At 66.7% G+C, this 21,614-nt stretch overlaps 2 protein-coding genes across 2 annotated transcripts; one reads left to right on the forward strand and one right to left on the reverse strand.

Moving 5' to 3' along the window:
• The first annotated feature begins 1,622 nt into the window (after nt 1-1,622).
• On the forward strand, nt 1,623-4,726 carry DLX3 (distal-less homeobox 3). Its single transcript, XM_075722954.1, is given in 5 exon segments — nt 1,623-1,941; nt 2,310-2,500; nt 4,382-4,450; nt 4,452-4,544; nt 4,547-4,726. Coding segments are annotated over 5 exon segments (852 nt in total).
• Nucleotides 4,727-11,622: 6,896 nt separating this feature from the next.
• On the reverse strand, nt 11,623-14,881 carry DLX4 (distal-less homeobox 4). Its single transcript, XM_075722955.1, has 3 exons — nt 14,593-14,881; nt 12,770-12,963; nt 11,623-11,874 (listed from the first exon to the last, which is right to left on the reverse strand). The coding sequence occupies exons 1-3, from the start codon at nt 14,879-14,881 to the stop codon at nt 11,623-11,625; spliced, it is 735 nt and encodes a 244-aa protein (XP_075579070.1).
• Nucleotides 14,882-21,614: the final 6,733 nt, after the last annotated feature.

Below are 21,614 nucleotides of genomic sequence, written 5' to 3' on the forward strand. Positions count from 1 at the left end.
TCTCGAGTTACATTTCCCATGCCGGGCGGCGAGCCCGCGCCATCACACGCAGCTTCTGGGGCGCGCTCCTGTCTCCTCTGCTTGCCTCTGGCTCTGATCTCGAGTTCTAGTCAGTTCTGTTATTGCTGTTTCGATTTCGATTTCTAATTTTTCCTACCCCTATTCCTACTCCCTATTCCTACTCCTATTCCTAGTGCTACTGCTATTCCTATTCCTATTCCTATTCCTATTCCTATTCCTATTCCTATTCCTATTCCTAGTGCTATTGCTATTCCTACTCCTATTCCTATTCCTATTCCATTCTTTCTGTTGCCATTCCGGTCACATTTTTTATTTTTTCCCCACTTTACTCACGGCCCCGGCGGTGGCGGCAGGGCCGGGATTCGAACCGGCGGCTCCGGCGGTGGCGCAGCTCCCCACTGCGGCCGCCAGGTGGCGCCATTGCACCGCGCGGCAGTGCGGGTGCTCGGGGGGTCCCCGGGGGGGGCCGGGAGGGGGGGACAGGGGGACGTGGGGGGGAGAAGCCCCGGCCAGGCTTTGGGATCCGCCCCCAGCCCCCTCCCAGCCCCCCGGCCCCCCTCGGGGGTAAGGACCTGCCAGGGACCCCCCCCACCAAAATAGAAGTCCCCCCTTCCAAAGCCCCCCCCGGTGCTGGGCTGGGGACAGCCCTGCGAGTGGGGGGGGGTCGCAGGGGCTGGGCTGGGGCCCTGGGCTGGGCACCACGGGTTGGGGGGGGTGCGTCAGGGCCCTGCCTGGGGCTGGGAGAGGGGCGCAGGGCCCCGGGGCGGGGGGGGGGGGGGGTTGTCCCCAGAATCAAAGCTTGACACGGCCCTGGGGTCCCCACGAGGCAGGTGGAGGATGGCAAGTTTTGGGGTACGTGAGGGTCCCCCGCTTCATGAGGCTGGGGGGCTCTGCCTTGGGGATGGCGTTGAACTGGGAGACACTGGTAACTACTGGGAGAAGCTGGGAGCTGGGGGGATGCGTGTCTAAAACATACCCCCATAGGCACCCAGCCCCCAGCCTGGACCCATCCTACTCCCTAACCCAACCCTTCCTCCCCCCTACCCCAGCAAACACCGCCCCACCCTGCTCCCCCTCCAAATCCCCCCTCAGCACCAAGAGTCCCCGGGGGGGGCCACCAATCTCCTCGCAAAAAAGCCCCCCCGGAATGGCACGGCGTCCCCAGAGGCCCTGCCAGCCGCCCCCCGCTCCCGCCCCTGCTCCTGTGGATGGGAGCCTGCGATCTTTATTTATTCCTTCTCCCTCCTTCACCCACTCTTTGTTGTTTCTTGAGAGAGGGAAAGAAGGAAAAAAAAAAAAAAAAACCGAAAAAAAAAAGCACACACACAGAGAGAGAGGAGGCAGGAGCCTGTTTTGCCTCCCAGGCAATATTTCTGGAGCCAATCGGAATGCGCACCCACCCTGCCCTGCTCCCTAATTAAAGGCTTTAAGCAGGCGGCCGGGGCTGGAGGTTTGGGCACAGTCTCTTGGTTGCTCCTCGCAAGAGCCGGTGCGGAGGAGCCGGCTCTGGGTACGCCAGGCCTGACGCGCGGGCAGCCGGAGCCGCCGGGTTGGGGGGTCCCCAGCCAGGCGAGCAGCTCCCCCCACCCCCAGTTCCAGCGATGAGCGGCTCTTTCGACAAGAAGCTCTCCAGCATCCTCACCGACCTCTCGGGCTCGCTGAGCTGCCATGCCGCCTCCAAGGACTCTCCCACCTTGCCCGAGTCCTCCGTCACCGATCTGGGCTACTACACCAGCCAGCACGACTACTACCCAGGCCAGTCCTACAGCCAGCCCGTGAGCCACTACCCCTACCACCAGTTCAACCTCAACGGCATCGGCGCCGCCGGCACCTACTCGCCCAAATCCGACTATTCCTACAGCCCTTCCTACCGCCAGTACAGCCACTTCAGGGACCAGCAGCTCCCAGCCCAAGAAGCAGGTAGGATGCTCTGGAGAGAGGGGCTGCGTCCATCCCGCCGGTCCCCTGGGATTGCAGCGGGAGCTTCGCAAAGTTGCACCCCTCTAAGTGTCGCCAAGTGGGGGACGGGGCGCCCGCGGGACTGGGGAAAGCGGCATTGTTGCTGCCGAAGGATGGGGTGGATGTTGGGGCAGGGCTCAGCCCCCTCCGGCATCGCCGGCGCTGCTGGGGGGATGCAGCGGGATGCAGCCGTGCTGGATGCCGCCGGCCGGGGGAATGCCCCGGGGGCCGGGGCAGTGCCACCACGCAGAGGATGGCCCTGAGCTGGGGGGGGGCTGCGCTGGGACCACTTTGCCGTCACTGACCTCACGCCTCCGCTCTCTGCCCAGTGTCGGTGAAGGAGGAGCCGGAGCCGGAGGTGCGGATGGTCAACGGGAAACCCAAGAAGATCCGCAAGCCCCGCACCATCTACTCCAGCTACCAGCTGGCGGCTCTGCAACGTCGCTTCCAGAAAGCCCAGTACCTGGCGCTGCCCGAACGGGCCGAACTGGCCGCCCAGCTGGGGCTCACCCAGACCCAGGTAAGGGCTGAGCCCCCCCCCGACACCCCCCGCCGCCCCCAATTCCCAGCCACGGGCAGGAGGGATCCGCAAGAGGGGGAGCCGGAGCTGCCCCCCTTGCAAAACCCGAAGCAGTGGGGGTTTGGGAGAGGGGTCTGGGCACAGCTGGATGGTGAGAGCCGGGAGGGGTCTGGGGGTCCCCGGAGACAGGTGCTCCCCGCTCGCTCACGGGCGCAGGGGTCCCTGCCGCCAGATTTCCCCACGCGGAGCAGATCTGCGCTGCCGAGGAAAAGGTGGGGAGGAGGGAAGGAGCAGAGAGAGGGGACGGAGCCCAGCCGTGCCCCGCTCCCCAGGTTTTGGGGTTTATCCCCCTCCTGCCGGAGCCAGCCCCATCCCAGACCTCAGGCACCCGGCAGGGTCTGGGGCTGAATCCTGCCCCGGTGCCTGCGAGGGTGCTGGGTCAGCAATGCACCCGGCCTCCTGGGAATGCGGGACACCAAATCCCAGGCCAGACAGGGAGCTCGGGACGGGGCACTCGGGATGGGGTGCTCAGGACGGGGTGCTTGGGACGGGGCGCTCAGGAAGGGGCGCTCAGGAAGGGGTGCTCAGGATGGGGTGCTCAGGATGGGGTGCTCAGGACGGGGTGCTCAGGACAGGGCGCTCAGGATGGGGTGCTCAGGACGGGGTGCTCAGGACAGGGTGCTCAGGACACCCCATCCCGGCAGCAGGCTCTGGTCCTGAGTCCAGCTGGAGCACGGGGTGCTGGGGGCCGGACCCTGCTCCCCCCGGCCGGGCTTTCTGGGGCTCCCCTTGTGTCCGTCCTCCCGCCGGCTCCCCCGTCCCACTTGGGGCAGGCACAGAGAAAGGAATTTGGGCCAGGAGACGCGTGCCCCGCAAGGGACCCTGTGCTGGGGGTGGCAGTTTAGGCTGGATTGGAAGAGCAGGGACGGGCGCGATGGGCTTCTCCCAACGAGCCACCCAGATTTGGGGCTAAACCCTCGCTTTTGGGTCTTGCCTGACGTGGGGACAAATCGTCCCCGCGATGTGCTGGCGTGCGGGCGAGCGCGTTGTCGCTGCTGTCACCGCCGTGCGCGACTCCCCCCGCACCCCGTCCCGTCCCCGGCGCCCTCCCTGCCTGCGGGCCGGCGCCGGCGCCCTTGTGCCGCCCTTGGCGCGTCGCTCCCCAGCGCCCGGCCTTCCTCCTCCTCCCTTGGGCGATGAAGCAATCGGGGACACTCGGCAAAGGGCTGACGGAGCGCGTCACCCGCTCCCAGAGGGACATCCTGTTTGGGTGACAACCACCGCCCCCCCCACCCCTTCCCCGGGGGCCAAGGGCGTCCAGCGCCGCCGCCTCACCCAGCACCGGGGACGCTCCCGACGCCCGGCATGCCAGGCCGGCGTCCTGTGATGCATGGCGTGACGGGCTTCCCGCGACGCCCATGTCCCCGGGGGGGGGGCTTCCCGCCATGCACCGCATCGCCAGGGTCCCCATGACACCCCCGTCGTGGGTGCTTTCCCGCGGCGCACGATGCGTCCAGGCTCTCCGTGACGCCCGCATCCCAGGTGCCTTCCCGCGATGCGCCATGTGTCCGGGGTTCCCATGACACCCGCGTCCCAGGGGCTTCCCGCGATGCACCATGCGCGTGGGTCCCCACGGTGCCCGGGTCCTGGGTGCCTTCCCGCGGCGCACGCCCTGTGTCCAGGCTCCCCATGACACCCATGTCCCGGGTCCCTTCCCACGGAGCAGCGTGTGTCCGGGCTCCCCGTGACACCCACGTCCCTTGTGTCCCTCCCCGCGTGCCCGGGGTCCCTGCGTCGCCCCCACCCCAGGTCCCCTTCCCGCGCCCCCCCCAAGCATCCGCTTTTGCTGGTGGGGCGCTGACCCGTCTCCCTCCCTTCCAGGTGAAGATCTGGTTCCAGAACCGCCGCTCCAAGTTCAAGAAGCTGTACAAGAACGGCGAGGTGCCGCTGGGAGCACAGCCCCAACAACAGCGACTCCATGGCCTGCAACTCCCCGCCTTCCCCGGCCGTCTGGGACAGTAACTCACACGGCAGCGCGCCGGGGCCGGACCCCCGCTCCCACAGCCGCTTCCCTACAGCTCTTCCCCCGGCTTTTTGGAGGAGCACAACCCCTGGTATCACCCCCAGACCCTCAGCGGACCCCACGGACCCCACCAGCCGCCGCCGGCCACCACGATGCATCACACCTCCCCGGGGCCTCCCCCCAACACCGGCGCCGTCTATTAACAGCCCGGAGCGAGAAAAGGAACGAGAGACAGTGGCAGAACTCCTTTGCCTCCTTTTTTTTCCCCCCTATTTTTTTTTTTTTTTTAAAAAAAAAAAGGACACCCATGTACACGCACCCCTAGATATACACTTATATATCCTATCCTCTCCCAGCTCATCTCAGGAACAAGAGGACTGCAAAGGGTTAAACTCGTTAGCTCCCAGCCCAGGGCAGCCGAGGAAAAGGTGGTGAATTCTTCTTATGCATTTTTTTTTTTTTTTCTTTTTCCATCACCCCCTAATAAAAACTGCCCCCGAGGAGCCGCGTCCCGCCGGGGGTCCCCTCGCCGGAGCTTTGCTTCTTGGGGCCACCCCAGTGAGCTGCCCTGGGGGGGCCGCCCCACGCCGCCGCCCCCCGAGCACGGGTGGGCACCCAGGAGGGGCCCGAGGGGCACCCAGAGCACCTGCGCCCAGCGGGGACGGAGCCCGCGGGGAGGAAGACGCGGCGTCGCGGCGTGCGGGCGCCCATCGCCGATGCCAAAGGAGCGGGATGCGCTTTGCCCTCGTGGCACCCGAAATCCGGGGACCGGGAGCGGTTTCGGGGGCCGCGGATTGCCCCACGGGAGCAAACCGGGACCCCCAGCCCAGCCGCTTCCGTGGCAGCTTCGCGGGAATCGCCCGGGACAATGCTCAGACAAAAAGGTGGTTATTTAAAAATAAATGAAAAGGGGGGGGGGGGGGAGAAAATATTTTAATATTTAAACAGTTCAGGAATGGCTTAAGTTATTTTTTCAAGAGAAAAATCATGCTATGTCCATTTTCTAACAGTGCCTCCATCTGTGTCAGTTAAGCTAACGGCGAAGCAGAATGCCTATTTTTTAAATAAATCAACAACATATTTTAAAGGAAAAAAAAAAACCTCTTTACTATTTTTTAAGAGAATGATGCTATTTTTTTAAAAGCAGAAAGTGCAGTTTAAGAAGTGTTCATATGTGTGTTGTACAGTCCCGAGGATCTTATTTATGTTGCCTTATATAAATAGGGGTGTATGGGGGAAAAAAGAGAGTGTACATAAGGTTCGTTTGTATAAAGTTGATCCAAACCAAACTGGTTTCAGTCTGGTTTTTTGTTCGCTTTTTTTTTTTTTTAAGGAAAAAAAACCGAAAACCCTGGTCGATGGGAGCCCCCTCTAAGGAGGGGGGCTTCCTCCGAGCGTCCTTTGCTGCTTTCCTGGTGAACAAAAGCTGAGCTATAAATGCTAATAAAAGCGCTGCGAATTTGAAGGCTCCAAACACCATTTTTTGGGAGGTTTTCGGTGAGCAGGGAGGAGCTCAGGAGTTTCCCAGCTTGGGTAAATGCCAGAGTTAAACCCCCGCGCCCCCTGCGCCCCCGTTTTTGGGGGTGGCCGGGGACGGGGGACGGCACCGGGCGATGGCCACGGCTGCTGCCCGGCTCCCCCCCCAGTCCCGCTTTGCCCCGCCGGGAGGGAGTCTGGGGGGGCGTGGGGGGTGGGTGGGATTTTATTCCCGGTTTGCAGCGGTCTCCCCCGAACCGCCGCGGAGACCTGCCGCTTCCCTCCTGCTCCCCGTACTGGGAGTCGGTGGGCTCCCAGCTGGGCGAACTGGAGGGTGGCCGGGCTGCCCCGGTGCCCCCGTTGGGGATGTGCTGTGAGGGAGGGCTGGCGGGGGGACGGGACCCCCACCACGGCACCGGCGCCGTGGGACCGCCGCTGCGGAGACGGTGACTTTCCCCATCGGCGTGGTTGGGTTGGGAGGACCCGAGTGACCCAACGACCCCCCAGACGTGTGGCCTCGGGACGGGGATGGGGACAGCCCCGCGGGCCGAACCGCGCCGGCGCCCTGCTCTGCCGTCCCCGCTCGCGCCGGCGTTGTTTCACGGGTGGGAGCGCGGCAAAGGGTCGGGGGCTGAAGCCCTGGCGCCCCACCCTGGCGCTGTCCCCACCGAGCTGCGCCGCGGGCAGGGGACCCGCCCTGGTCCCCGCGTCACGTCCCCCGACGGCCGCGGAGGGGCCCCCGGCGCTGCTCCCCACGCGGCACCCGGCGCTGCGCGGGGTGGTCCCTCTGCACCGTCTGGGGACACCCCCCAGCTCCGCGGGGCGCCGGCACGCCGGGCACGGCCAGGGCGCACCCGGCCTTCAGCATCCCCAGGGGTGTCCCCACGTCCCCCCGCTTCCCACGGCCGAGTCCACGCGGGGCCAACCTCGCACCTTGCACCTGCGGGGGTTTCCCCAAATCGCCAGCGCGGGCTGCACCCGCCGGCTCCCCGTCCCCATCCCGTGCCCCCGGCGTGCCAGCATCGGGCGCAGCCGGACCTCTGGGCATCCCCGTACGGCGCCTGCATGACCAGGCCGGTTGCAAAGAATTAAGGGGTGCTGCCAGCCCCCCGTCCCCCGGCGCTGGGGTTGGGGTTGGGGTTGGAGGCTGCGTGCAAACCGCCCCGGAGCCGGCAGGCGGGCAGACACGCTGGAGACACCGGGGTTATTAGGGGGAGGCTGCCAGCAAGAGCGAGGAGGCGGCGGGTTGGGAGAGGAGGAAACCGAGCGGCGTTGCCTGGAGTGAGAAGCACGGCATGAGCTGGCACCGGTTTATTTATTTTTTTTTTTCTTTTTTAATTTAGGGGGGGGAGGAGAAAAAAAAGAAAGAAAGAAGATTACATATCTGTGGATTATATAAATGCTGGGTGCATCGCTGCCCGCGGACAGGCGCTAATCCTGCTCCCCTCCGGCAGCACTGCCCGCGAGCCGGGCTCCCCTGGCAGCCTGTGCCGCCAGGCCTGACGCCCCGGGGATGGGCACCGGGGAAGAGTTTGCGCTCGTGTAGCCCCCCCGCCGTCCCTCCTGTCCCACTCCTCTATCCCGGCCACAGAGCACATCCCGGAGCCTGCGTGGGGCTGGGGGGGCCCTGGGGGCCGCAGCATCCCCAGCCCGTGGGGTAGGCTGGGTGCCAGGAGCCCCCTGCACCTGCCCGAAGAGCCGCGGCAGAGCCGGGCACGGGCCCCTCTTGGCTGCCTTCCCCCCGTCCTCCTTGCTCAGCCCCATCTCCAACAGCCGGGGGGGGGGTCACCGCCAGCATCACCCGCAGCTCCCCCAGCCCAGAGGTGGCCAAGACCCCCAGAGCTCCCCAAAAGGGTGTGCGGGACGCAGACATCCCTCCCCGGGGACAAGGCCGCTCCTCCCGCCAGCAGCTGCTGCCCCAGCGTGCTCCCGAAAGCAGAACGGGGGCCTGAGAGCCGCAGGCAGGACCCCCCGGGGTGGGGACATCCCCCCGTCACCCCGCTCCTCCCGGCATCCCTCGCCCGGCCCTGGCACGGGAATACGGTGAGCGTCCTGCATCATGCCGGCCGTCGCGGTTATCCCCTGCCGGCACCAGGGATGGAGAGCGGCACCGGATGGTACCGGGACGGGGATGCTGGGGACGCTCAGCCCCCTCAGAGGGGATTTTGCCTGCAGCTACGGGCAGGACGAGGGCTCAGCCCTCAGCCCGAGGGTTTCCAGCTCCCGTGGGTCCAAGCTGTGGGGCAGCAGTGCCCGGTGTCCCACCGGCATCCCTGCACGGCTCTGCCCCGCGCGCGCAAGCCCCGGCGCGCAGCCCTCCCAGCGCGGCACACGTTTCCTGCCCCGTTGCAACACGCCGCTTCCAGCCGCTTGCGTCACGCTGCTGCCAGCACAAAGAGCGGGGGCAGCTGCCCGCCCACGGCCTGGCCTGGCATCTGCCATGTCTTCATCCCCTCCCTGGCTCTTGGCTAACCCGGCACGCAGCAGCCAGAGCCGAGGAGCGACGCCGGGCAGCCACGACATTGCCGCCAGCCGGGGCTCCGTCACCGTGTCGGCGCTGGAAAATAGGACAGAAACACGTTCCGAGTGGCCTCAGGGACCTCTCTGCTCCCTGCCTGCCCCGGTCCACGTCCCATCACCTCGCCCGGGCTGGGGACGGGAAGGGGACACCAAGTCCCCCCCACTGCCCAAACCTGCCCTGGGAATTCGAAGGGGGCCGGTGGGATTTCCAGCCTGCGCAGGTGGAGGGAAGAGGGACCCGAACAAGCCCGGGGACACCCCCGTCCCCCAGTGGAATTTCTCCCATCCAGACGGGGCTGTCGGGGGGCTCTTGGCCTGTTCTGAGTGTCCCCAACTGGGGACGCTTTTGGCCGGCGGAGAAGAGCCAAGCCCAGCTTCAGCGACGTTGTGCCGGCAACGCCACCCCTCTCCCGGGGTGCGGAGGAAAGCGGGGTCCCCGGCTGGTTTGGCTGTGGAGGAAAGGGCAGAAGAGCCCCCAAACCCCCTCCTCCGGGCACAGGACCCCCACCCCGGCCCCATCCCAATCCCACAGGAGCTCCCCGAGCCCAACGCGAGCACGGGCGGCAGCGGCGGCCGGGCTCCCCTGGGTGCCCGAGAGATGGGCTGGAGCAGGAATTTCCCTGCACCCAAGGGTGCCCTCACTGGGACCTGCTCCCGCGCACCAGGGCAGGAGGGGTCGGCCGTGGCTCTCCCATGCGCGCGGCCGGGTGCAGGAGGGAGCCGCAGGCGCAGGCGGCCCCCCCGCAGGGTCCGGGCGCCAGCCGCCGTCCCGGCCGCACCGCGAGTGCCGGGCGGGCCGGATCCTGGCCCCGGGAGCCGAGGGCTGCTGCCTCCCTCCCGCTGCAAGACGGGACCTGCAAGCGGCTCTGGCTGCAGGTCCTTGGCAGCACATCCGTCGGGAAAGCTGAGCGGGCGCTGCGGCCTCTGCCTCCTGCTTCCCCCCTCCCGCCAGATGCTTCCCCTGCCAGGCAGCCGTGCCGCCGAGCCCCCCCGAGCCCACCGCCGGCTCTGCAGGGGGTCACCCCAAACGCACAGGGCTGGGATGGCACCCAGCACCCGGCTCCTCGATGGCGGGACCCCGAGCCATCCGAGAGCCCTTTGCAGCCAAGACCACACCACGTTTCAGTCCCTTCCCGCAGCTGGAGAGTAATTCCTGGAGGAAAGCCGCCCCTTCCAGCCCAAAGCCCCCACCCAGGGTAAATCCCACCTGCCAGCAGCTGGATTTTTCCCGGTCTCTGGGTGAGAAGTTCTCCTTTCCCCCAGCGTTGGTGCAAAGCAAATCCGTCCGCCTCCCTAAAGCCTCGGTGGGGAGGACGCACTCCATCGCTCGGGGAAAATAAAGCCAGCCTTGCCCTGCACAGACCCCTGCTTCTGCCAGACTCAGCCCCATGCGTGGACCCCATCCGCCCACGCAGGGGACCCCACGCATCACGCCTTGGCCCCGGCCCACAGCCGGTCCCGGCCGCGGTGTCCCCAGGGTGCCGAGCCAGCCCGTGGGCTCCACGTCCTCCACGTCCCGCTGCTGCAACGCGGCCGTCGCGGGACACGGCCAGGGACAGCAGTGCCCGCGTCCCGGCGGCGTCGCTGCCAGCACCCCAAACCTCTTGGCCGAGGGATCAAACCTGCTATCGGCTGGCAGGGCGGCGGGGGCTCGTGTCCAGCCCTGCGGCTGCCGGCAGGGACCCGGGGCTTCCCGCACGCCGCTGGCCCCGGGGCACGCTGTTCCCACGCTCCGCGCCAGATCTCCAGCCTTGCCCGTCTCCCAGCTATCGATTGCTCGTTCAGAAACCCGACTTCTCAGGTGGGAGCCAGGTGTTTGGAAAAACTCTGGCCCCACGTGCTGCCGAAGGTGCAAAGCAAACAGAGCCACGCGCGGCATCGCGGCATCGCGGCATCGCTCCCTCCCGACCTTGCCGGCTGGGGTAGGAAACATGGTCCCCAGGGCAGGAAGGGACCCTTGGAGTGGGGGAAATACAAGGTGGGAATATCTGGAGCAAGGATCATGGCATGTTTGTGCAACGGAGCAAACCTCGGCGCGGACCCGTTGCACAAATCTCTGCTGGGGAGAGCCCCAGCGCGGGTCTCGTCCCCATCGTGGGTGACGCTCACTGAGCAGGATTGGGAAAAGTGAGAAATAACGATAATGTATTGTCTAGCCGGGTTCTGTCCGCTGAAAAGCACAAAGGGAGAGGTCACCCGCTGTCAAACCCGCAGCGGAAAAATATCCCCCACTCCCAAAACGCCCTTGCTCCCAGCGCCAGGTATTCACCAGGGCTGCTGGAGACGTGGGGCAGTAACCCCGGGCTCGACCCACTCCGGGGTCCCCAGCCTGCCCCGCGTCCCCCCACCCTCCCTCTCCCACCCCTATTAAGGGAGACATCTTCAACAGCTCCAAATTGCCCATAATTACCCCGAGGAGGCGGCGAGAAGCCCCTCACCGAGGGGCCCGGGTCCACAATTACTATAATTGCGCCTCCATTTCGGGGGAGCGATTGCATGTCTGAAAATAGCGGCGGGTCCCACGCAGATGTTTGGGGCGGGGGACAGCCCCAGCCCCCTGCTCCAGTGCCCCCATCCCCATGGGGCCGTTTTCCCAGGAGATTCTGGAGACGGGAGCCTCCGAGGACCCGGGCTGAAGCTGCTCCCCCGGAGCAGGGACAGACCCCCGCAAAGGGAGCGGCAGGCATGGAGGAGCAGTCTTTACTTTACAAGTGTACAGCCTATTTATAAAGGGGGGCACATACAATCACGGACGGTATTTATAAATAAAGCCAGGCCGGGGGGTCCGGGGACTCCCCAGCCCCTCTCGGGCCCCCCCGCCCCACGTCCATGAATGGAGGGAGCCGGGGCTGTGGCCGGAGGCCGAGTCCCATCCTGCTGGGACGGGCGCGCCGGGCGTCGTGCCGGAGCTGCCTCACTTCGGACCGCGATGGAGCGGGCGATCCCCGGGTCCCTGCAGACCGCGGTCACCTTCCTCCTCCTCTTCCTCCTTCTCCATTTGCTGGGGGCCCCCAGGGCTCCCCAGTCCCTCGAGGGGCGGCGGCGGAGCACATCCCCCTCGCCGGCCCTCCCGGAGCCGGTGGGTGCTGGAGCCGGGGCAGCGTCACATCATGGGGGCCCGGGGGACGGCGTCCTGTGGGTGCGGCTGGTACCAGGCTCCGAAGCTGCTGATGTAGCTGCTGGGGGCCAGGGGGGCCCCTTTGCCCGGCACGGGGATGTCCCAGAGCGGGGGGATGTTGGGGGAGCAGGGGGAGAGGGAGGTGGCGGTGTGGAGGTGCTCCCCGTCGGGCGCGCCCGAGCCCTGCTTCATGATCTTCTTGTACTTGGAGCGCTTGTTCTGGAACCAGATCTTCACCTGCGGGAGAGAGGGGCGAGCGGGGAGGACGGGGTCTGCGGCCAACGCCCCCTCGTAGGCGCCCAGCATCAATAGTTACAGACCCCTCTGGGGTCCCTGTCCCCCCCATCTACACCTGCCCTTTCCCGGGGCCACAGCCGATTTGGCGTGGGGGTCTGCGAGCTAAGCCGGGCTCTGAGCCCAACCCTTCACAAGCCACCAGCGACTCCATGGAGGGCAGCCGGAGGAGATTGGGGCAAGAGGCAGGGGAGCCCAGAAGAACGTGCGATGAATGGCGAGCAAGCCAGGAGTCCCCAGCCCTGCACATCCCCGTGTGTCCCCACGTCCCCCCCCTCCGGCACGGGCTGCGGCCCCCACCAGCCCAGCCGGGTGCCGGGTGCCGGGGCTGGGCCGGGGCGTGGCGCGGTGGGGCCCGCCGCGCTGGGGTGGTGGCCCCGCTCATTCCTCCCCGCGGTCCCCCCCGCGCTGCCGGCAGGTTCCCACTTGCCTCCTCTTCCCTGGCTTTATGAGCTCGCTTCGCCCCTGGCTCCGGGCTGCACCGCTGCCGCCTGCCTGTCTCTCCCCATCGCCTTCAAAAACCCACTCGCCCCGTCCCGCGGCCCAGGGCCGCCCAGCGCCGGGCACGGCCGGGCCGGCAGCCAGGCTCCGGGGCTGGGAAAGTCCCGGTGCCGCTGGGAGGTGCGAGCAGGGGCGCCCCGAACCCGAGCCCCGGGGGCCCACCGGCGCCAGCTCCCCTGCCACGGCACGGCACGGCTCGGCACCGCTCCAGCTGCGCCCCGGCATCGTGACGCGGCCTCAATCCCGAGTCGCTCCTGGAGCAGCGGTGGGCGCGAGCCCCCCGCACGGCGCAGCCCCGGGGCCGTGACCGTCCCCGCACCCCTCGCCGGGGCCGTACCTGGGTCTGGGTGAGCCCCAGCTGGGCCGCCAGCTCGGCGCGCTCCGGCAGCGCCAGGTACTGGGTCTGCTGGAAGCGCTGGTTGAGGGCTTGCAGCTGCAGGCTGGAGTAGATGGTGCGCGGCTTGCGCAGCTTCTTCCCCTTGCCGTTGATGCGCAGCTCCCCGCTGGCGACGGCCGGGGGCTTCTCGTGCTCTTGGGGTGGGAGAGGAGCAGAGAGTTAAACCAACATGCTGGGAGGTGAAAAAAAAACCCAAAAAAACCCCAAACCATCCCACCCTGGTCCTGGGGGCTGCAGCGGGCTTTGGTTTTTGGAGGTTAGCGTTGGAGGGGAGGGGGAATAAGCAGGGGGGACCTGCTTTTGCTGCGCGGGTTTGTTTAAGGCCCAGGTAAAGCAAAGGGGAAAGAGGAGGAGGAAGGGAGCGATGGGGTTATTCATTCAGCATCACTACACAAGCCCAAAAGCGGGCAGGCCACAGGCCCCTCTGCCATGCACCCCATGTGGGGGCCGGGCAGGGCCCCACGGGGCGACGGAGGGGCAGCGGGACAGGCTCCCCCGCGCCGGGGGTCCCTGCTGCGGGCACGCCGCTCCCCGGGGCTGCAGTGAGCGCCCGGGCAGCCCCTCGCCGTGAGCCTGTGCCCCCAGCCGGGGCCACCTCCTCCCCGCTCCGTGCCTTTGTGCATCCCTGCGTCCTTCTGGGGCCACGTGTGCGGGGCAGGAACCCGCCGGGGCTCCGAGGGGCACCGGGGACAGGGTGGTCCCCGGCTCAGTGGCACAGGGTCGGCGTGGGTGAGCGCAGGGCACGGCGGCCAGCGTGTCTGCACACCCGCGTACGCCCCGCGCACAGTCTGCTCTGGCCACAGCCACGGCTCTGACAGGGCCCGGGGGCTCAGCTGGGCTCAGGACCCCTCCGTGGGGTAGCCCGGGGGCTTCTTCTCTCCGGCGTGGCTCAGCTTGCAGTTTCGTGCATCAGCTTTTGGGGAAAACAGTGGGGAACGGGGATGCGATGGGGCAGGGAGCTGAGACTGGGAGCATGGTGGTGGTGGGACAGAGGGGAGAGCCTGCCCGGCCCGGGCGGGCACGGGGTGCAGGATGCAGGCAGCTGGGGGTCTCAGGGGGCAGCTGGGGGTCTCAGGGGGTGGGATGTGGGCAGCTGGGGGTCTCAGGGGGCAGAATATGGGCAGCCAGGGGTCTCAGGGGGTGGGATGCGGGCAGCTGGGGGTCTCAGGGGGCAGCCGGGGGTCTCAGGGGGCAGCCGGGGGTCTCAGGGGGCAGAATATGGGCAGCCGGGGCTCTCAGGGGCGGGATGCGGGTAGCCGGGGGTCTCAGGGGGCAGCCGGGGGTCTCAGGGGCGGGATGCACGCAGCCGGGGGTCTCAGGGGGCAGCCGGGGGTCTCAGGGGTGGGATGCGGGCAGCCGGGGGTCTCAGGGGGCAGCCGGCGGTCTCAGGGGGCAGAATATGGGCAGCCGGGGGTCTCAGGGGCGGGATGCGGGTAGCCGGGGGTCTCAGGGGGCAGCCGGGGGTCTCAGGGGGTGGGATGCGGGCAGCCGGGGGTCTCAGGGGCGGGATGCGGGCAGCCGGGGCTCTGATGCTCCCCATCCCCGGGGTTTCTTGCCCCCACGCAGCCCCCCACCCGCACGGGGCCCCGGCAGGTCGGGGCGCTCTGGGAGCGGGGGGGGACATCGCCCCGCACCGCCCTGCCCCCGGGGGCCGGCGCACCCCATGGCGCTTCCGACGGCTCCGTGCCGGGCCGGGTCGCTCCGCTCTGGCCGGGCGCCCGGGGGGGGGCTGAGCAGCGCCGAGCCCCCCGCGCCCCCCTTACCTGCGTCCTGCAGCCTGGCGCCGTGGGCCAGCCCGGGCGGGGGGTGCGGGGCGTCGGGGGGCGGGTAGGGCAGGTAGGGGCCGCCGTGGGGCGGCGGGGGGGCCCCGCCGGGGTAGGGGTAGGGCCCGGGCCGGCCGTAGGAGGCGAAGGGCGGCGGGTCGTGCTGCGGGTGCCCGGGGTGGAGGCCGTGCAGCGGGTAGCGCGGCGGCGAGGGGCGGCCGAGCTCCAGGAACGCGGCTTTGGAGGGGTCGGGCCCCAGCAGGCTCTCGGCCACGGAGCTCATGGTCATGGTGGGCCGGGCCGGGCCGGGCGGGGCGGGCAGCCCCCGCAGCCCGCAGTGCCGCGCCGAGCCCCGCCGCCCCCCGACGGGCTCCGCGCTGCGGCCCCGCGGCCCCGCGCCCGGGGGATCCCCTGCCCGCCCCGCCCCGCCCCGCCCCGCCCGCCGTGACGTCACGCCCCGGGCACCCCCCACACCCCGGGTTCCCCCCCCCATGGGCAGCCCCCTCTGTGTTCCCCCCCCCCGCCCCAGGGTCCCCCCCCCGTCTGTGCCCCAGCCCGGAGCAACGCACCCCACCCCGGGGGGGGAGACCCCGACCCCCCATGTCCTGGTTGAGTCTCCCCGGGGGGGGGCAACCCGCGTGCTCCTGCCCCTGATCTGCGCTGGGGGGGACCCCTTCTCAGGGCCCCCCCCTCCCTCGGGGGCACAGGACGGTGACCCCCCATGCACACGGCCCCGGGGGGTGCATCCCCCCGAGGGGGGGCACGGGGCAGCCCTGGGCGCCCAGGGCACGGACCCTGGGCAAGGAGGAGCTGAGGCCGCTCGCGCTCAGCTCACCCGTGCGGGGGCGAGGCGGGGGATGTGCCAAGATGGGAGAAGGATGGACGCGGGAGGGACGGACAGCAGACGGAGGGATGGGCACGCAGGGCGTCGAGGCCCTGGGCACGCCCCGTCCCCCCCAGTGCTCACGGGCGCTGGGCGAGGACACCCAGGGTGCCGGGGGGGTGGGAGCCCCGGAGCCACCCGGCCGGCGCCCGCCCTGGCAGACGGGAGGCCCCTTCCCCTGGCGCCGGCAGCACCCCGTCCCCGCGGGGCCCCGCTCCCCGCGGCAGGCGCCGACCTGCCTGGCCGCTCCCTCCCGCTGCCCCGGGAGCCCTGACCCTGGCGGGGTGCGTGGGGCCCGGAGGAGCCCCGCAGCCTCCACCCCGGCTGCCAGCCAGGGCAAACTGGGGGCAAGAACCCCTGCCAGGGCCGGGGGACACTGTCACCGCCTTTGGGGACAGCCGGCCGGGGCCCTGGACGGGGCTGGCGGGGAGGATTTGCTCATCCTGCAATCCCAGGTCTCACGCCAAGCCCTGGACGGGGTCCGTGAGCCCTGGCCACCGCGGTGACGGGTTTGGGGACGCTGGGGTGACGCAGCGGGGAAGGGAGCCAGGTGGCCTGTGCTGAGCCGAGCACCGGCCGCGAGGTCTCAGCTGCCACCGGGCGCGGGGTTTGCCCGGGAGGAGCAGCCCCGAGGGAGAGAGGGGGTGACAGGCGGCCGGGGATGCGGGCAGGGAGGGTCCCCCATCCCCACCCTCCCATCAGACCGTCTTCAAAACATGTTTCCATCTGGCCGTGGTGCCGGGTCTGAGTCACTCCGAGCAGGGCCCAGATGCTCCAGTATAAATAGCCAAGCTCCTGGCTCACCCCAGGCCACACTGGGACCGTGTCCTGCCCCAGACTCCCGATACGACCGCCCTTCCTCTGACCCTCCTCTCGCCCGCCATAGCTGATGGCTTCTGCCCTCTCTCCCCACCCCAACACCCCTAAACCTCCGCTCGCGACACCGCAAGGATCGTTTCCAGCACAGCCGGACTCACAGACCGGCCCCTCGGTGCTGGGCGCAGGCTCTGGGGTCCCCATGGCCCTCCATCCCAGCACAGAGCTGGGCAAAGCGCCAGCATCCCTGGGACTGTCCTCTGGGATGACATGGGCTCAAAGTCCTCTGTGAGCCCTAAATTTGGGCATGGGGAGAAGCTGTCCTGCCACCTCTGCCCAGGCCACCAAACTCCAGGGGAAAATCTCCCAACCCCACCCAGGCAAAATCGGGGGCAAAGCAGCAAATAAAAAGAGGCACAAGGAGAAATCCAGATGTTCTCCAGCCCTGCCCGGGCTGGCCGAGGCATCCCCAGGGAGCCCGGCTTGGCCGGCACAGAGGGTGAAGCGTGGCCGCTGTGAGTATCAAAGGAAGCCTCCGCTGATCTGCGTTTATCCCGGCTCCTCACTTTCCCTGTCGGGGTGACTCAGCTCTCACCGGCTCCGGGGGCGGGTGCCAGCTTGCCGGGATGAGCTACTGCGGGCTCGGCTCCCTCCGGTGCTCCTCGCCCCGGCGCTGAGGGCGGGAGGGAGATGCTGGGGCTGGGGGCTGCTCCCCCGGTACCGCAGCGGCTGCCCGTGGTGGCAGGGAGGCTCCCAGGGCTGGGGCCGGGGGGTTCAGATGCTCAGGGGAGCCGGACCCCCTTCCAGCTCCCTGTGCTCTCCCACCCTTCTGCTACGTGGTGGGCATGAGTACCCATCATTAAATGTAAACATAAGTACCCTGAAATGTTCACCCCGTAGCAGAGGAGCCAGGGTGCCTGTGGCAGGTGCTGGTGCAAGGACAGTGTCCCCATGGGTGTTTTGGGGCGATCTGTGACTTCTGGCAGGAGGGGGAGGACCCTCAGGGCCAAAGCCCCTCCTGGGGCAAGGTGTCGCAGCTCTGCCTCACTGGTGCTGCCAAGGAGGGATCCCGCCCCACCATGCCTGGGGGCTGCAAAGCCAGTGGACCCCCCCACCTGGGGATCTCCAAGCAGGTCCCACAGCGTGGGGCAGCCCCGGGCGAGCAACGAGGCGGCGGTGACACCAGAGAGGCAGCCCATCTCCTCCTCCTCCTCCTCCTCTTCCTCCTCCCCGACTCGGTACCAGCCTCACACGGGCGGAGCTTTCCATCAGGGGTCTGCAGGCGTCGATCTCCGCATCCCTGAGCCCCACCCTGTGCCGAGGGGACACCCCCTCTCCGAGCCCACCGCGGCGGGCGCGGGGACAGCGCAACCCGCTCCGCCTTCCCTTGGGAGACGGGGTAAGAAACTGGCACCAAACCTTCAGGCGGTAAAAAACTCCCAGCTCCCAGCCAGCGCTCGCCCGGGGGCCGGTTCCCAGCGGCTCCGGCAGCTCGAGGGCAGGAGCCGGTGCCACCCAGGCACCTGCCCGGGGACGAGCGCGGGCCGCGTGCCCGGGGGACAGGTCCCAGCCCTCCTGTTTGTGTCGGCGCGGGCTGGCAGGGACAGAACGTGCTGCTTTAACAGGGTTTGGGGTTTGAGGGGTAACCCGCTGCCAAAATAAATACATCAAGTCAACTCGTATTAAACTAAAAAAATAAATCAAGGCCACGCTTGGAGCCAATTCAAAGTCTCGGTCTCGGGGCTGGAAGGTGCTGCCACATGCCGAGCCCCACGCGGTGGCAGGGAGGGTGCCGGGCGCTGCCAGCCGGGACACGCGGGAGCCGCGCCGCTGCCGTTCACCTGCCCGGCGATGCGCTCGCTGTGGCGGCAGGCGCTCGGGATGCGGCTTCGCCGGTGCAAAGCCGAGGTGATGGAGGCTCTGGGTTTTTACCTGCCGGCACCGGCTGCCGAGGCTGATGAAAGCAGGAAGGATTAAAGGGGTGCAGGGAAGGGCGTGTGGGGGGGCAGGAAAGCATGTGCCAGGTAACAAACCTACAAGATCCTCCAAGATAAAGGGAGATCCCAACAGCTGTAATTACGCGCTGGAGATAGAGCGGCGCGGGGAAAGCCTGAAGCCAAGTACAGGAATTCTGGGTTAATGGCAGCCCAAGGAGAAGTTAATAACAAGCCGAACAAAGTGGGAGCAGACAGCCTGGCGTCTGCCCTCCCACACGCCACCGCTGCCACACTAACGAACAACCGCGCTATCTCCAGCCCCGTCAATAATCCCGGGGGAGCGCGGGGAGACGGGGTGCCAGCACGAGCCCGGCTCCTCTGCGCAGCGAGCCGCGGCGCTGGCTTCTGCCCGGGCTTCTCCCCCGGCTTTTTCGGTTTGTTGGCTGGAGCAAAAGCCGTCCCGGGGCAGGGGACGGGGAGGATGAGGGGCTGTTTGGGAGTGCAGTCATAGAACAGTCTGGGTTGGAAGGGACCTTTAAAGGCAGCATCCCCCGGGAGGGGGCTGGAGCCGGTAAGAGTGCCGGGGAAAGGCTGTGCTGCACGACAGCCTCCTTTCCCAGGGCCTGATCCTGCCCCAGAGCGGAGCACCGTCACGGGCAGGAGCGGGGTTCATCCCCTGGACGGGGTCAGACACCCCCCACGCGCCCCGGCGCCATTCGTCCCTGCCATGGGTCACGGCAGGAGCAAGGCGGGATGGGAGCTGCGGATGGGGAGGTGACCTGAGGGCGAAGAGGTGGCCCGGGGACACACGCACCGGGGAGGGGACAGCGACGTGGCCCTCGCAGGAGGGTCTGGGAGCCAGCTTCAGCAGGGACGTTTTGGAGGGACACAAAGGAAGAGAAAGTTAACACCAATATTTTTCCCCCCTCACCTTTGCAGAGCTCCAACACCTCCAGGAGGGATTTGGAAGGGTTTTCCGCAAGAAGATGCTCAGAGCTGGCTGGTCGCAGACGGCGCGGCCCCAGCAGCCAGCCTGGCCGGGGCTGCGCCGGCTGAAGCCCAGCTCCCCGGCCTGGGCTCGGGGGTCCCTCGCTTTCCAGCACCCAGGGGCTCTGCGGCGGGCACGGGTCAGCCCGGTGCCACCAAAGGCACCGGCCGGGTGGGGGAAACCAGCGTTTCCCCAACAGCGCGGCTGCGGTCAGAGCCGCCGCGCCGGCCGGGATGTGTGCCCTGCTTCGTCGCCGGTTTGAGCTGAGATGAAATCACATAGATGTTAAAAATTCTTAAAACAAGTAGTCACCCCCCCCGCCCCCCGCTTCATCCCCCCTCAGTAAAGCAAATATTTTGTTTGAGAACTTAAAGTATTTTCCAGGACATAGATCTGGTCTGGGTTTGATTTTCATGGGGACTGCGGGTGGAAATCAAAGGAGTAGAAGGACCCTGATGCAGATCAGCAGCGATCCACCGAGGGGCACGTAGCCCCCCTGATTTACATCGCCCCAGCCCCTCCTGGGACAGATGAGAGAGGGAGCACGGGAGAGGGGCGAGCTCCCCTCACGGCATCTGGTCTGGAGGGCAGCAAAACTGGCGCCGGCTTTGCTCCCCCAGCAACGCGCGGAGGCTGAAAATCTGCCCGAGCATCACCAGCTATTCCTGACCGGCACCGCGGAGGGCCAAGCCCGAGAGGGTCCCTGCCCGTCCCTGCTGTTCTTTGGTGAGTTTCTTAAGTGCCTGGGCTTAATTGCGGGAGCAATTTTCTGCTGTCTAAATTCCCCATGTCACTGTTCCTCCCCTTGTGCCCTGGCGTGTGAAGCCAGTTTGGGGGATAATTATGCCCCATCTGGAAACCTTTGGGGAAGGTGTGAACCTGCTAGGCAGAAATATGACATATTTAATCAATTATTCCATTCATTAGCCCCGGCCTCAGCGCCTTGCCCTGCTAATTTGACAAGAGCAGCAGTTAAAGAGGCTTTTTAACCCTCATTCGCTTCCCGTCACCCTTAACACGGAGAGCGGGAGAGCACCGAAGCTGGAAAGGAGCTGAACGCTGGCCTGCCGGCGACGGCGACACGTCGCAGCCCGAAACGCTTCGCCTCCCCGTCAGCGGCTGCTGGCAAAGCTCTGCCCCAGCCAGCGAGGAGGCCGGCTCTGCGAAAGCACCTTGTCTGCTGATGCAAACCCAGAAAATCCTTTGGGATGCTCCAAAAAGTATTAAAAAAACCCCAGCTACATTTCCTTCCCGTTCACACAAAGCTCCGTCGCTTGGACTTTGGCTGTGGATTGGCACCAGGCTGAAATTCCTCGCCGTTTCTAACCTGATGCTCTTCCCCTCCGGCCCCTTCCCCGCCTCGGCTGCCCTTGCTGGCGTCGTGCCGCATTGGCTCTTTCTGGGCGGAGCAGATAAAAAGGATAGCTTGACTGCATTGTGTGGTAAGCGGAGCAGTTAAATAATGAGAAATATTGGTTTCGATTTTTTTTTTTAGATAACTTGAATTTATTGTGCATTTAAATAAGGAACAATATCGGTTTGGATTGGGGTTTTTTTTAGATAACCATTTGGAGGCTGATTGTCCCCCCAGGGTGAGCCTTCCAGCAAGCCCCGTTGAGATCTGGCCCAGGTTTTCCACATGATTTCCAGGGGACTCTTCCTTGTATAAATGGTCTTTTCCTTTCCTATTGCAGGCGCTTCCTTGGAGAAGCTGCTCTTCTCCCTCTAGCGAGACTCACGAGGGGTTTGCAACTTCAACAACGTACCAAGGCAGTTCGCAATGGCTAGATGCAGCATTTAAACAGAGCGATCGAGCGCTGGGCTCTCAGCGGAGAATTTGAGCCAATAAGCCTGACTAATTTGTTTTAAAACAATCTCTTGCAGGCCCACGTCTCTAAAGGAGAAACTTTGTCAACGTTGGGATTAGGACTGAAGTGGGCAGCAGTTTTACCACCTGCGTAGCTGCCACACTGGAAAAGCAGGAGGGGGGTTTGCAGCGGTGTTTTTGGAGGGGTGAGGTGCCCGGCTGGTACCCCGCTGCTGGCACAGCCTCCCCTCGCTTCCCGCCGTGCCCGGTGCCCATGGCGGGGCTTCCCTCCCCTCCCCCTCCTCCATCCCAGGCGCCTGCGGAGCACCCACGCGCAGGAGGGTCCCTGCGCACACCGGCATCCCCGGGGCGATGCTCTGCCGCGGGGGCCGGAGTCCCGCCGGGGCCAGCTCCGCTCCTCTCTGTCCATCGGGTGGGAGGAATGAAAATCCCCGTTTCCCACCGAGCATCCCGCTCCAGGCCGCTGGCCGCAGCGCCTGTTGATGCGTTTCTCTGGAAAGAGGCTTGGCCAAGGATGGAATTTTAAACCCACAGATTTTCTTTGGGGTTTTTTTTTATTTTGTTATTAAT

The sequence above is a fragment of the Pelecanus crispus genome, chromosome 18, assembly GCF_030463565.1.
Source record: "Pelecanus crispus isolate bPelCri1 chromosome 18, bPelCri1.pri, whole genome shotgun sequence".
Taxonomy (NCBI): domain Eukaryota; kingdom Metazoa; phylum Chordata; class Aves; order Pelecaniformes; family Pelecanidae; genus Pelecanus; species Pelecanus crispus.

Coding starts and splice junctions, on each gene's coding strand:
- DLX4 (XM_075722955.1), bottom strand. CDS start 14,881: ATGACCATGAGCTCCGTGGCCGAGAGCCTGCTGGGGCCCGACCCCTCC. Junction 12,964..14,592: donor CGCCAGGCTGCAGGACGCAG/GTAAGGGGGGCG, acceptor TCCCACCCCAAG/AGCACGAGAAGCCCCCGGCC. Junction 11,875..12,769: donor TGGGGCTCACCCAGACCCAG/GTACGGCCCCGG, acceptor TCTCTCCCGCAG/GTGAAGATCTGGTTCCAGAA.